At 43.7% G+C, this 13,846-nt stretch overlaps 1 protein-coding gene across 1 annotated transcript in view; it reads right to left on the bottom strand.

Moving 5' to 3' along the window:
- Positions 1-12,190: 12,190 nt before the first annotated feature.
- Znf746 (zinc finger protein 746) overlaps positions 12,191-13,846 on the bottom strand; it is a 21,070-nt gene continuing 19,414 nt past the window's right edge. The window contains exon 7 of the mRNA XM_033763967.1: positions 12,191-13,846. This exon is cut by the window's right edge and continues 344 nt beyond it. Coding sequence (XP_033619858.1) covers positions 13,679-13,846 — 168 coding nt within the window. The 3' untranslated portion in view covers positions 12,191-13,678.

Raw genomic sequence — 13,846 nt, 5'->3', positions numbered from 1 at the left:
CGCTGCGGGCTGGCTGGAGGCGGGTCGATCGGCTCCGACAGCGTCCTCCCGCCGGCCGCCTGTGCTCCCCAAGCCAGAACCCGGGGTCGCTGGCTTTCAAAACCTGCGCTCACAAAGGGATCTAAGAAAGCCGTCACACCAGAGAAAGCCCGGAGTTCATGTGACCGGCGCGGTGCAGTCCGGGTTCCAGGGACGCGGGCTGTGTGGTTCCAAGGGTAGCGAGGGGGTGGGGTGGGTGCTTTTGTGAAATCCTGAGTGTTGTTTTCGACATGAAAGGACAGAATTCCTGAAATGGTTCAGGGCTAGAGCTGGAGAGGGCCACACAGGTCATTTAAGAGGAAACTGAGGCTGAGCTGGGGAGGGGCGAATTGTTTACCCCGAGTTTCAGATCTGGTCCCTTGATGGGTGCTTTCTCTAACCATGAGAGATGCCCCAAAAGGAACGTAGAGCTTTTGAGGGTGGTGACTCCTTTTCCTGGACAGTTGCACTTACTTACAGGTTTATCTGATGCGACGTGGGACAAGATCTGGGAATGAAATGAAAGTATGGAAAAAAGGGAAGGATAACAAGCGGGCCTCCTGGTTACTGCGGATGAAACCAACTGGAACCAGCTCAAAGGAGGAAACTGCAGAATATATTGTTCACGGAGGCGTGGAGTGATTTGGCTTTGGAATACAACAGGGACAGGGGGCCATATATATGGTGGCAACTCTCTTTAAAGATGGAAAATTATGGATTGAGAAAAGGCCAGGGCCCCCACTTCCTGCCCCCTTCTTTGCCCACCACCGTGTGCATTTCCTACCATATGTACATCCACAAGCCATGCAGACTACAATATTTCATAATTTTAAAATGTATATAAATGAAACTGTTCAATCCAGAGCCTTGTTGCAACTTGCTTTTTTGGTGGATCATTGTCTTTTTGAGATATATTCATGTTTCAACAACCCTATCCGGCATATTCATCTTAACCACTGTCTGGCATTTCATTAAATACTTAAAATCCAGTTTACTGTCCGTTTCTCTAAATGGAATGAAAATAGACCTGCCCCCAGAAACATCTGTGTCCATGCCCCACTGTGCACTGTTGAAGAGTGTCTCTAGGAGAAAGGCAGAGACATGGACTGCTGGAGGGTCGGGGGAAGGACTGGATGGGACAGGAATACTTCCAATTTTCCAGCCTTCCCAAATTGCTCATGCAAGAGATGGAGCCCATTTACACTCCTGCCAACGATGTCTTCCTGTCCCCACCAATACCTACAGCTAAGGGACTTAGAATGCTTGCCTACACCATGAGTGGGAAATGGTAACGTCACAGTTTGCGTTTATATTTCTATTTTCCTGATTAAGGAAGTGGAACATCTTTTCATATTTACTATACTAACATTAGTTTCTTCCTCTGGGAATTTCATCTTCATATTCTTCACCAGTGTTTCTGTTGTAAGGCCTTTTTCTCATTGGTTTGTAGGCATTTTTATAAAAAGTATAATCTGATTGCCTTCAATATTTATTGTTTCTTTGTGTTGGGAACATTTAGAATCCACTGTACTAGCTCTTTTGAAATGGTCAATTAACTGTTGTCAATCATAGTTGTCCTGTGCTATAGAACGTGAGAAATTATTCCTCTTAAGATATGGTTGCACTTATGCTGTGGTTTGGGTCTGCATGTCCCCCCAAAGCTTCATGACTCAGAGGCAGAGCTTATGGTAGACTGCATTATGGGGGCCAACAGCTGACTTGGTGCACTGTAGGAGGTGAGGCCTTAGTTAGAGGAGGGTTACTGGGGGTGTAACCTGGAAGGATGAATCTCCTTCGTGTTCTCCCTTCTGTCTGCTTCCTCCCCACCTTGACTTGAGCAGTTTCTACTGCCAGACCATTTCACAATGCTTCCTGCTTTGGAACTGGCCAACCAGGGGCTTAAAATGTGAGCCAGAATAAACCTTTCCTTACTATCTTACTAATTATTTTCCATGTGTTCCAAATGGTCCATGGTAATTTTTTGTCCTCTTTTTTGGCCAGCTTTTGGCCTGTTTTTAAAATAATTCTATTTTTATATTGGTATTCTTTTTACTAGTCTTTTTTTTTGGTACCGGGGATCGAACACAGGTTCATTGCGCTTGCAATGCAAGCGGCAGAACGACTGAGCTAAATCTCCAGCATTACAATAATATTTTTTTCACCATTCACTTACTAGTTACACTTCATCTTAAATGTTGCCCTAAGTTTTACAACACACACATATACATGTATGTGTGTGTATATATATTTTATATATATATTTTTTCTTTCTTTCTTTCTTTCTTTCTTTTTTTTTTTTTTGTACTGGGAATTGAACTCAGGACCTTGCACTTGCCAGACAGGTGCGGTGCCACTGAGGTATATCCCTCGCCCACAACTTGTATCATTAACAGCTTACTTCAAATCAACTGTACCACTTCATGTCTAGCTTACAGTGAGTTCTCTTACCATATTTTATGCTATTGTAAGCATACATTTTATGTTTATATGGTTGTTCCTTGCTATCTTGTGCTTCCAAGACTCGTGGAGGATACCAAAATCTGCAGAAACTACTTATGTAAAATAGCATAGTATTTGAATATAACCTGTGCAGTCCTCCCATATATATGATAAATCATCGCTAGACATATAACCCATGAGACAATGTGAATGTAATGTAAATAATTACTGCAAAGTATTATTTAGAAATAGCGCGAAGAAAAAAAAAATCTATCCAAGTTCATTGCAGACACTTTTTTCTAGTAGTTTTGACCTAAGAGTTGATGCAGAATCCATGGATATAGAGGGTCAACTTCAGTCCCCTACTTATTCATGATTTTCATTACCTATGGTGAATGGTAGACAGAAACATGAAATGGAGATTTTCAGAAATAAACAATTCATGAGCTAAATTGTTATGATTTATGTCTAGATATCCTCCCCAAGCTTCATGTGGTCATAGATGGGGCTTTTTTCAGAGGTGGCTCGATCTACAGTGTGTGATGCTGGTATTGATTCATAGTGTAATGCTAGGATCAAGGGTACTAGGATTGAGGGTGTGAGTGCTACCTGCCCTAAGTAACCTGGATAAGCTATAAGGGATAGGAAGAGCTGTGGTCATCCATTGCTTGCTTTGCTACCTTCTGTTTCTCCTCTGTGATGCCTGTCTATCATGCCTCCCTGCCTTGGAGTCAGCCGTATTTTGTTGTTGCTGTTATTTTATTTTTTAATTTTTTGTTGTCTTGCTATGTAGTCCAGGCTGGCCTTGAGCTCATGGCAATCCTCCTGCCTCAGCCTCCAGAGTGCTGGGATTACAGGCTTGTGCCACCACACCCAGCTGAGCCAGCTGATTATGGACTGAAATCTGTATAAACTGTGAGCTAAATAAACCTTTCCTCCTTTAACTTTGGATGCTGGGAATTTTGTCTCAGCAATGAGAAAAGTAACTAAGACAATTGCGCGCCATTTTGAGCAGTCTGAGGAACTGCCCATTCAGGTTGTGTATGCTATTTGTCCTTTCAGCACTTAGTAGCCCACTTCACCCTCAGATTGAGTGCAGTGGAGTTGCAGTGCTTATGCTCATGGAACCCTAATTTTACTTTATAATGCCCTAGAGCACAAGAGTAGTGATGCTGGCAATTTTATTACATTATATTGTACCAATTGTTCTATTTTATTATTATTATTATTATTATTATTATTATTATTGTTATTGCTGTTAATCTTTACTATGCCTAACTTATAAATTAAGCTTTATTATAGATATGTATTATTAAACTGGGCATGGTGATGCACCCCTGGGCTGCATAGTGAATTCAAGGCCAGCCTGAAACACAAAGCAAGACCCTGTCTTAAAAGAACAAAAACAAAAACCCCACAAAAAGACATGCATATATTTTATATAGGAAAAAACATAGTATATACTGTTGCCCCCATATTCTTAAACTCTGTACCCGCAGATTCAATCAACCTCAATTGAAAATATTTTTTTAGATTGCATTTATTAGTTCCTCATTTCTTTTGGCACCTGCACTCTGCTCTTGAGTATGTCTTCTTAAAAATCCTTCTCATGCCTCTTTTATTTATTTTTTTCCAATACCAGGAATCAAACTCAGAACTTTGTGCTTGCCAGACAGTCATGGCACCACTGAGCTATATCCCTGGCCCTCATGCCTCTTTTAAAAATAAATAAATAAAATAGCATGAGAGAAAAACAATTAAAAAATAAAATTGCATTTGTCCTGAACACTTAACAAAAAACTTCCTTGTCACTCCTTGCTATGTATAGTGCAGGCTGGCCTTGAACTGATGGCAATCCTCCTGCCTCAGCCTCTTGATCCCCATTCTGATTTTAAAGAGCAATCTGAATTTTAAAAAAATACTATTTGAAATTTGTTATGAATTGCTTTGCAGCTACTTATCTCCCCCTCACACAAGGGGTCAAACTCAGGACCTTGTGCTTGGGTGAGCTAAATTACTGAGCTAAATCCCTGGCCCTTGAGCCAGTTTTTGTAAATCCTTAAAAATGGCATAAAATATCTTAATTGTTTGGATAAAACTACCTAAATGTACCTTTCAGATTTTCTGTTTTCCTACTAATACAGTATTTGTTTTATGCATTGCTGATAGAGGTATGAAGAAATCTCCCATTTTTCATTTATTTCCTCCAAATTCAGTCAATTTTTGCTTCATGGATTTTAGAATCCATGTTGTTAAATACATTGAACTTTATTTTTTTTCAGACTAATGGGAGAATTTTCAGCCTAGTAGTGTGTTCTCATTAAGCCTGTTTTGCTCAGTGTTGTTCTTGTTCTACTTTCTTTGGTTTAAGGTTTGCTGGTCTGTTTTGTCCCCATAGTTATTAACTTTGAACTATTTTACGTCTTTAATTTTTAGGTCTGTCTCTTAAACAGCATGCCCCAGAAAGTCAAGTGCATTTTGCCCTTACCGGGGAATCAAGGCTGAGGACCAAAGATGTAAGGTACCCCCACTTCACCTTCATGTCCCCAGGAGGTACCACCTCAGAACAAGTCTCTGACTGTCCCCTGACACACAGATTTTGTCTCCTTATGTGGAGCCAGGAGATGGCCCCCGTCCTTTTCGCCTCCTTCCCAGTCTGCTCCCTCATGGAGCCCAGCTTTCTGGGCACTCACTTTCCTGGGGCTCAGTGACAGCCCTGTCAGGGCTGCTATCGACCCTGGTCTCAGACCTTTCCAAGGGCTGTGGTAGAGTGACGTGACACATTTGCTTGTAGCCCAACTGATGAGCTTCCCTTTGCCCCATCTTTTCAACACCCCCTTTTCACTATAGGGGAGAAGCAAAGAGCCCTTGATGTGTGTGCCTTGGAGGGCACAGGAACACAGGGACATGGGGATGTTTTTTAGAGTGGAGGTTTCCTTTTTTTTTTGAACTGGGGATCAAACTCAGTACCTTGTGCTTGCAAGGAAGGTGTGGAGCCACTGAGCTAAATCCCCAGCTCTTTTTTTTTTTTTTTTTTTTTAGGGTGGAGATTTCTGAAGGAGCAGCCCTCTGAGTGGAGAAAGGTGGAGCTGCTTCTGCACCATTCTGGGTGTTCTCCATCCCTGGTGATATGGTGGAAACCTGAACAGCTCCCCGACCTTCCTACAAAAGGGCACAGAAATCAGCAGGATGAGGCAGCATCGGGGGACACTCTGAGGCTGCCCACTTGGCCATGGGCCATGCTGCTTATCCCAGAAGGAGCAAGGATTGCCAGTTCCCTCTCTGGGAGTGATTCTCAGCATTAGAAAGGGTCAGGGTGACACACAGATACCACAGAGACAGCAGATGCCCACAGCCATGGGAGGAGCTGAGTTCCATGAAGATCCCATGTCAAAAAACGGAGTGCATCCTCCAGCTCCGGTGCAACCTTTCAAGCCAGAAAGAAGGATTTGCAAAAGTCTCAGCAAGTCTGGCTGATAGAAGCAAGGGAGGATGAAGAGGGACAGAAAGGACAAAAAGGCCAGGAGGGCCAGGAAGGAGGGCTTGAAGAGCAGCACTCACTCAGATCTTGCCTGAACTAGAGTCGGGGACACAACTGTTAATGTTGCATTGCACTGAAGTTCAAATGTAGTTTGGGCTGAGAGTAGAATGAGACTTTCTGATAATAGAGAGATGAGTTATGATGGAATTTCAGTAAGACATCATTATAATGCTGAAAGGCAGGGGTGACAGCACAATTATAAGTGATCACTGGAGAAAGGATTATGATTTCATGTGTATGTTGTAGTGACTTCAAACCATAGAGATGGACTTCTGTCTTTTAATCTGATACTTTGTTCTTTGACTAGAGATCTTACTTCTTTATATTTACTGAGTGTAGATATATTTGGATTTTTTCTATTTTTTTTTCTTGTCTTTACTTTTATTCCCTTTTCTGTTAGATTAAGGAAGTTTTCTTTATTCACCTTTTTTCCCCCTCTTTAGGAGTCATTTTTTGTGGTGTTAATGTACATATAAGTTTGACTTACAAAGTCCAAGTGAAATTGTCATCTCAGTCCTCTCCTTTAAATCATGAAGACTACAGAATGCTGTCATTTAAAACATAATCCATCCTTCTTACATGTTATTGTCTAGTATTTTACTTTTGATACCCCTCAAATTTGTCTTTATTATTATTTTATAAGATCAGCACATGCTAATATTTATCTGTGTTTACTAATTTATTTTTTCACCATTGTCTGTTTTGGATTTTTTTTTTTGGTACCAGGAATCAGAACTCTGGACCTTGGGCTTGTGAGGCAGGCAGCAGAACCACTGAGCTAAATCCCCAGCTCACCATTGTCTGATTTTACATCCTTTTTACTAGGTTCACATTTCTTTACAAAGGATAATAGTAGTTTTTTCCAGTGAAGATCTATGAATGGTGTGCTCTGTTTACATTTTCTAAAAATGCCTGTTTGATTTTGTTTGTTGTATGATAGTTGATCTGGGTATAAAATCTAGGATGACTATCATTTCCTTTACCACTTTACGGACACTAGTCCATTGTCATCTGACTCTGTTCATCATAGCAAAGCCTGTTGTACATATAATAGTTTTCCTGTTTTGGCAATTTGTCTTTCTCTGGCTGCTTTTAGGATTACTTCTTTGGTTTTGGTAGTCTATTTATTTACTTAACTCAAAACTTGTGCCTCTTGAATTTGAGGATTTATATCTTTCATCAATTCTTGAAAACTGTTAGTCATTTTCTTTAAAAAAAATATAGTGGTACCTTGGTTCATAAACTTAATTTGTTCCACAATTATTCAGCCATGGTCATATTTGTCACCCAAAGTGGAGTTCATAAACAGAAACAAATTTTGTCAAACACTTCTGTCCAGAAACTGAACTGTTCACTAACAGTGTTTGTGAACCAAGATATTACTGTATTTCATTTCTCCTAATTGCCTAATCACTTTCTAGACAAGAACATCTGATTAGATAGATGTAATATAAGTGTTCTTTGTCTGTGTTCTTAGCATGTCACGTTTCCATCTGTTATGTTCTTCCTCTGTCCTTCATTTTGGGTGCTTTAGTGGTGTAGCTTTGGTTTAACTATGCCTGATTTTCCCTATCACAGGGTTTGGATATAAGATGTCTTTAAAAATGGCATCTGTACTGACCATATAAAGACTTTTTCTTGTAATTATTTCTTAAATAAACCTGTGTAAGATCTATATCATTTACATTTTATTAGATGGTTATAAGTAATTTAGAGAAGATAAAATACACAGGAGAATGTGCATAGGTTAATGCAATATTATGCCACTTAGTATAAGGGACTTGAACATCTGAGGATCTTGGTACCTATGTGAGAATTGAGCGGTGAAACAAATCCCCTACAGATACTAATAGACAACTCTAATTGTTTCCAGCTGTATCTGGTTCTATTCTTCATCATTCCATCACTTAATTAGAAATCTTAAGGTTTAAACATTTTTTTTCTTTTTTTTTTGTTTTTGAGACAGGGTCTCACTATGTAGTTGAGACTGACCTGGAACTCACTATGTAGCCCAGGCTGGTCTTGAACTCACAGCAATCCTCCTGCCTCAGCCTCCCAAGTACTGGGATAACAGGCATGTGCCACCACGCCTGGCTAAACATTTTTTTTCCAATAGCTCTACTTTTATTTTAGAAATTCTGTTGGTTTTTTTTTCAAATGTCACTTTCATTTTTTTTATTATAGTAGGTTGATTTTTTCCTAAGTTTGAATTTCTATTGACTCCACCTTTTATATTTTCCTTGGGATTATCTTTACATGGATTCAGTTTCTTGGATTCTTATTTCACTGTTGTATTCTCATTAATGGTCTATTGTTTCTTTGTGGTTTTGCCATGTGTAATTGTGTTCATGTTGAGTAGGGCTCGTGGTCTGCATTGTGGGATGGCTCCTCCTGTCTTTTAAGTTTGCCTCAGCCAGAAACCTCAAGTGTTGTCGTTGGTCTTGGTCCAATTTTTACGTTGTCAGCTCCCAAAACTACATGAGGTAGGAGCTGCAGTTTTGAATTCTCAAGGAGATCTCGCCTTTCCATAGCTATCACTCAGTGCCCGGCCTGAGATGGACAAGCTTTTGTCATCTGGCAGCTGCACAGTCCATCACTGAATCTCAGTTCAGATTGTACCATTGGGCTGCAGGAGTGCAAGTGACCCCGGTCTGGCTGTGAACCCCTTTAGGAAATACTTCATTTTTTCCATGTTTTTCTTGGGCAGTACCAAGAACTAAGAAGCACCCAAATGATTTTATAGCTGTAAAGGAATAAAGGTCTCTATGATTTATAGGTATATTACCCAATTTTTATTATTTATTTATTGGTTTTTTGAGACAAGGTCTCACAATGTAGTTGAGCCTGACCTGGAACTCATTATGTAGCCCAGGCTGGTCTCAAACTCACAGTGATCCTCCTGCCTCAGCCTCCAGAGTGCTGGGATTATGGGCGTGTACCACCATGTCTGGTTTATTTATTTATTTTTGAGGCAGTCTGACTGTGTAGGTAGGTCAGGCTGGCTTTGAAATCACTAGTTCAGCCTGGCCTCAAACTCAGTGATCCTCCTGTCTCAGCCTCCTGAGTGCTGAGATTACAGGCATATGCCACTATGTCTGTATACCTGATTTTCCTTTCCTCTCTCTCTTCCCCTTCCTTCTTTTCTTTTGATGTTTAAGGCTGGGTCTTGCTATGTACTTCAAGCTGGCCTAGACCTCACTATGTAGCTCAGGCTGGCCTTCCTTAAACTCTTGGAGATCCTCCTGCCTCAGTCTCCCTAATGCTGGGATTATAGGCATGTACTACCACATCTGGCAGGCCTCATCTTTTTCTTTTATCTCATTTTTTTTTCCTCTTTGTGGTACCGGGAATTAAACTCAGTACCTTGCAATTGCTAGGCAGGCATGGCACTATTGAGCTAAATGCCCAACCTCCTTTATTCATTTTTTGAGACAGGATCTCACTGTGTAGTTCAGGCTGGTCTTGAACTCACTAGGTAACCTAGGCTGGCCGTCAAGTCACAGTAATCCTCCTGCCTCAGCCTCCTGAGTGCTGGGATTACAGGCATGTGCCACCATGTCTGCATGTGCCACCTCATCTTTAAATGGACAACTTTTACAGACACACATACACACAATAAGGGAGGGCTAATATGATAACAGATGGAGTCTGAGCAAGGATCTGTGGGAAAAGCAGGGAACATGGGGTGGTGCTTTCAGTCAAGACTGGAGGGGGAAGTAGTTGCCAGATGGAAGGGGTGGGGGATGCACTGTCTGCGAAGGTAACAGCAGTGTGAAGGCAGGGAACAGCATGGTGCTCAGGGATGGGGAGCTGCACATGGAATGAGAATGGAAAATCAGCGAAGCCCTGTGTAAGGGGCTGAATATGCTGGCTGAAGTTTGGGTTTTAACCCATAATGGGAGTCCCTGGAGGAACAGCAGTGAGATGATTTCCTAGTTAAAGGGGCCACTATGGGCCATTTCAAGGCCCACAAGGCCTCTAGCAAACCACTGGAAGGGTGGCACTGGAAGGATGACAGCTGAAGGACAGAGGAAAAGAATCGGTGGCAAGTGGCCAGTCATAAAAGATCTGGAGCTGCTGGAATGGCTGAGTGCAGGGTGACCCATCTTATCTTCAATCTGTGTGTGCCTGTGACCATGATGGAGCACTGCCACCTGACCCTGGGGTGAGGGAAAGGGCCAGGGGCCATCTTTGGAGGCATCAGAAAAAGAACATAACTGTAAAAGATGAAAGTGGAGAGGGATGTAAGAATATAGCTGGTGAGCACCTTTAGATGGCTGACACAGGATGGCCAAGATGAAGGTGTGATCGTCCTCAAGTGTCCTCATTTTGGCATCAGTTCTTTCTCACAACATATATCCACATCCCAGGAACTATTTGGCCTGGGCTTAGAACAATGAGAGAGCTGCCCTGAGATTTGGGAAATGTAGTAAGCTGGAAAATGGTCCCAACACAAAATCCCAGAACCTGTGACTCTTGCTGCTTGCATAGCAGAAGGGACTTTGCAGATATGGCTAACTTAGATCTTGAAGGGCTGGGGATGGGCTCAGCAATAGAGTTTGCTTAGCAGGCATGAGACCCTGGTTTATACCAGCACTGTAGGGGAGAAATAAGGACAATTCTGATCTTGAGAGGGACAGATTATCCTGGTGGGGTCAGTGTAATTGAAAGGCTTTTCATGAGAGGGAGGCAAGAGAAAGTTAGAAAAACACCATGACAATGACAAAAGCTGAGTTTTGAGCGTTTCCCTTTGGAGGAAGGCGCCACAAGCCAATGGGTTCAAGCAGCTTCTGGAAGTCAGAACAGGCAAGGAGACCGATTCTCCCTCTGCTCGCAGCAGGACTGCAGCCTTACTAACTCCTTCATCAGCTTCTGACGACTCTTCAGACTTCTGGCCGCAGGACTACAGGACCAGTTTGCATCAGTTAAGCCACTACACATATCATATCTTGTTAATGGCAGCAGCAGATGAACACAGAGAGGGACAACTGCACTTTGGTCCTTGCAATAAATGAAGCAAGGGTTCCTGAAGTTGGACCCCTCATTCCATGGCAGGGTCTGGTCTCTCTGGAGTCCCACATTCTCTTGGGTGTCTCACGCTGACTCCAGCACTTCTGGCTCAAGCCTGCTTCTCCCACATTATGTTGTCACCTAAACCCAAAGCTGAGGAGTCTTCCATGTAGTGAACCATGGTCAGGACTTCTAGACATGACCTTCTGAGCCCTGTTTGCAAGAGTGAGCGTGAGGAGTACAGTGGGGAACAGGTGGGATGAGGAGGAACTGTGAGCCCACAGCCCCAGAAGTGGCTCCCATTGGCCTGTAAGATGTCCAATGGGGAGGAAGGACCAGGGTGCACGAGAGGGCTTGGGCTAGCGAGGAGTGGGACTCTGTCCCCCTCTTCATAGTTGGCCTGGAGGAGCTGCCACGTCTTCTGTGTCCCACTCATATACCCACCATGGCAATAATTAAGGCAGACTTTACATTGTAATTTTCTTAAAAAGACTATGACTAAGCGAGGCATGGCAAGGCATACCTATGATCCCAGTACTCTGAGAGGCTGAGGCAGGAGGATTGCAAGTTTGAGCCCAGCCTGGGCAACACATAACAGTGCAAGCCTGTCTCAAAATAGAAAACAGAAATGGGATGGGCGTGTAGTTCAGTGCAAAAGCTCTGGGTTTCATCCTATGTACCACAAATACAAACAAAACAAATGACCAAAACAAAAAAGTCCAAAACCATGAGACAGTGTAATTATTAACTCTGGTTGTTGGGCACATGGTGTTAGCCTGCCAGATGCGCTCCAAGATCAGGATTATAGCTATGGGCATCACCTGTCTTCTCTTTTCCTGCCCAGCCAAGGACAAAATAACCAAAATCCATTCTTCAACATTTGCGGTTTTTCTTCCAGACCTTCCCATCTTCATGTATAGCATCTCAAACTAAGTGACAAACACCATGCTTATATTCTGATGCAGACAGGTCTGGTGTGCTTTGATTCTTCTTGCTAAAGTCAATTTATCTTCAGAGAATCTTCCATTTCTTACTCTCCAGGACAGTCAGCCCTCTGGGTCAATGGTGACCAAACACAGGAAGGCACTGAGGAAGGTGAGCAGAGGGCCCACGGAGGACATGGTGAAAACATCAGTGACAGAGACACAAGTCTAAGAATGGAACCCACCAAACCGCCTTGGTTCTGGTTAGGTTTTATTTTAACAGGATGTTTTCTGTTCATTTGTTTTTCAAAATATCAGTTATATCAATATTAGAAGTGTAAACAGGTACAAAATATACAGTACATAGAAACAGTTTTCTTAACTAGTCTATTCCTAATAAAAGTACGCAGGAGGGAGTTGAATGAATGGGCACCATGGTCTCTCCCTCTGCAGGGGGACAGGACTGGCTACTTCAACAAAATGGGAATGGATGTATGTGGTGGGGACAGCACTGTGGACAAGAAACCTGGGCCCCTTTCTAATTCCACCTTGTAGCTACTCCATGCAGGCCCCAGTGAGCTACTTACCCATTATCAGCCCCAGGATAGCATGCACACCAGGCCACGCTCAGCCCCAGAGCTGCAGACACAAAAGTTCCTTTGGGGTCTGATCACTGCACTCATTTAGGGTGGTGTGGGACAAACGCTTTGAGACGGCAAAACCCGAAAGCTTTTGCCCAAAACTAATGTTCCAGGGGGAGTCATTTCCCAAAGTGGCTCTTCCAGCTCCTGGCACACATTGCACCTGTGGTGAGGCTGTGCTGTGTCCGCTTGGAGCCCTTCACTTCCCCATTACTGAGAAGAGAGACAGACCTGTCCTGCTGCTTCCTAAAATCATGGTACCGATGAAATAGGATGTGACTGGACGGGACGCATTGTGAGAATGAGAGCACATGTGGGGCAGCATAGAGAAGCACTAGGGCACTGGCCAGTGGACTTTGTCCCTGGCTCTGGAACCCAGACAGCCTTGGCTTCTTCACCTTCCAGACCCTAATACTACAAATGTCACATGACTCCTTGCAGCAAGGTCCAGGAGTCACAATGGGGACACCTTCAGGTTCCCATGCACAGGTGCTGCAGATAGCCCCAAATGGGTCAGGCCAGGGCCCTGTGGGTCACCAGCTGACCCTGCAACGGCTGTTCCTAGGCAGGTCCCTCCTATAAACAGGAGGCTGGGGTCCAGGCCCTGGTGCCCCAGAACTGGGCCGGTGGGGGAACAGAGTAGAGACTTAGCTCTCAGTGGGCTGGGTTGTTCTAGGCCCCATCCTTGGGAGTCAGCACTGCAGGGGTGCCCAGGGCCCCTCCTTACGTGCTGTCCCTCACTGGCTGACCTTTCCACACTTACCATGGGACTCCAAAGATGTGGACCCATACCCCCCAGAACCAAAAGCACACTACAGAACTTCAAATACTGCTGCTACTCTTTTCCAGCTTTTTCCTCAAGAATTAAAAGAACAACAACAAAAAAAAACCGGGTTTGCAATTAAATTACTTAAAGTTCTACCATGGTGTTCAGTTTAGGAGAATCCTACTTTGGAGGTGGAAGCGTACTGAGTTCTTTTCCCAGTCATCAGTTCAGCAACGTGGAAATTTGGTTCTCTCCCTTTTTGCCTCTGCGCCTTTGAAGCCACCCTATTGTCTGTACTTGCTCTGTACATCTGTGGCCGGCCGGGGCCCGGGGGTGGGGCTCACAGGTCCCCACCATCGGTAGGTCCCAGGACACTTAGGCCACAAGTCCAGTCAGTCACGAGGTCTGTGGGGGCCAGGGGTCCCTTGGCGGCGGGGCTCTTGAAGGGGTCGGGGGCCACGGTAGGCACAGGCGGCAGCGGCTGCCCGCGGGCTGGTGTCTTGGCACC

Source organism: Fukomys damarensis, unplaced genomic scaffold (genome assembly GCF_012274545.1).
Source record: "Fukomys damarensis isolate Sample0158 unplaced genomic scaffold, DMR_v1.0_HiC HiC_scaffold_16, whole genome shotgun sequence".
Taxonomy (NCBI): Eukaryota; Metazoa; Chordata; class Mammalia; order Rodentia; family Bathyergidae; genus Fukomys; species Fukomys damarensis.
This window is presented reverse-complemented; position numbering and strand designations above follow the sequence as displayed.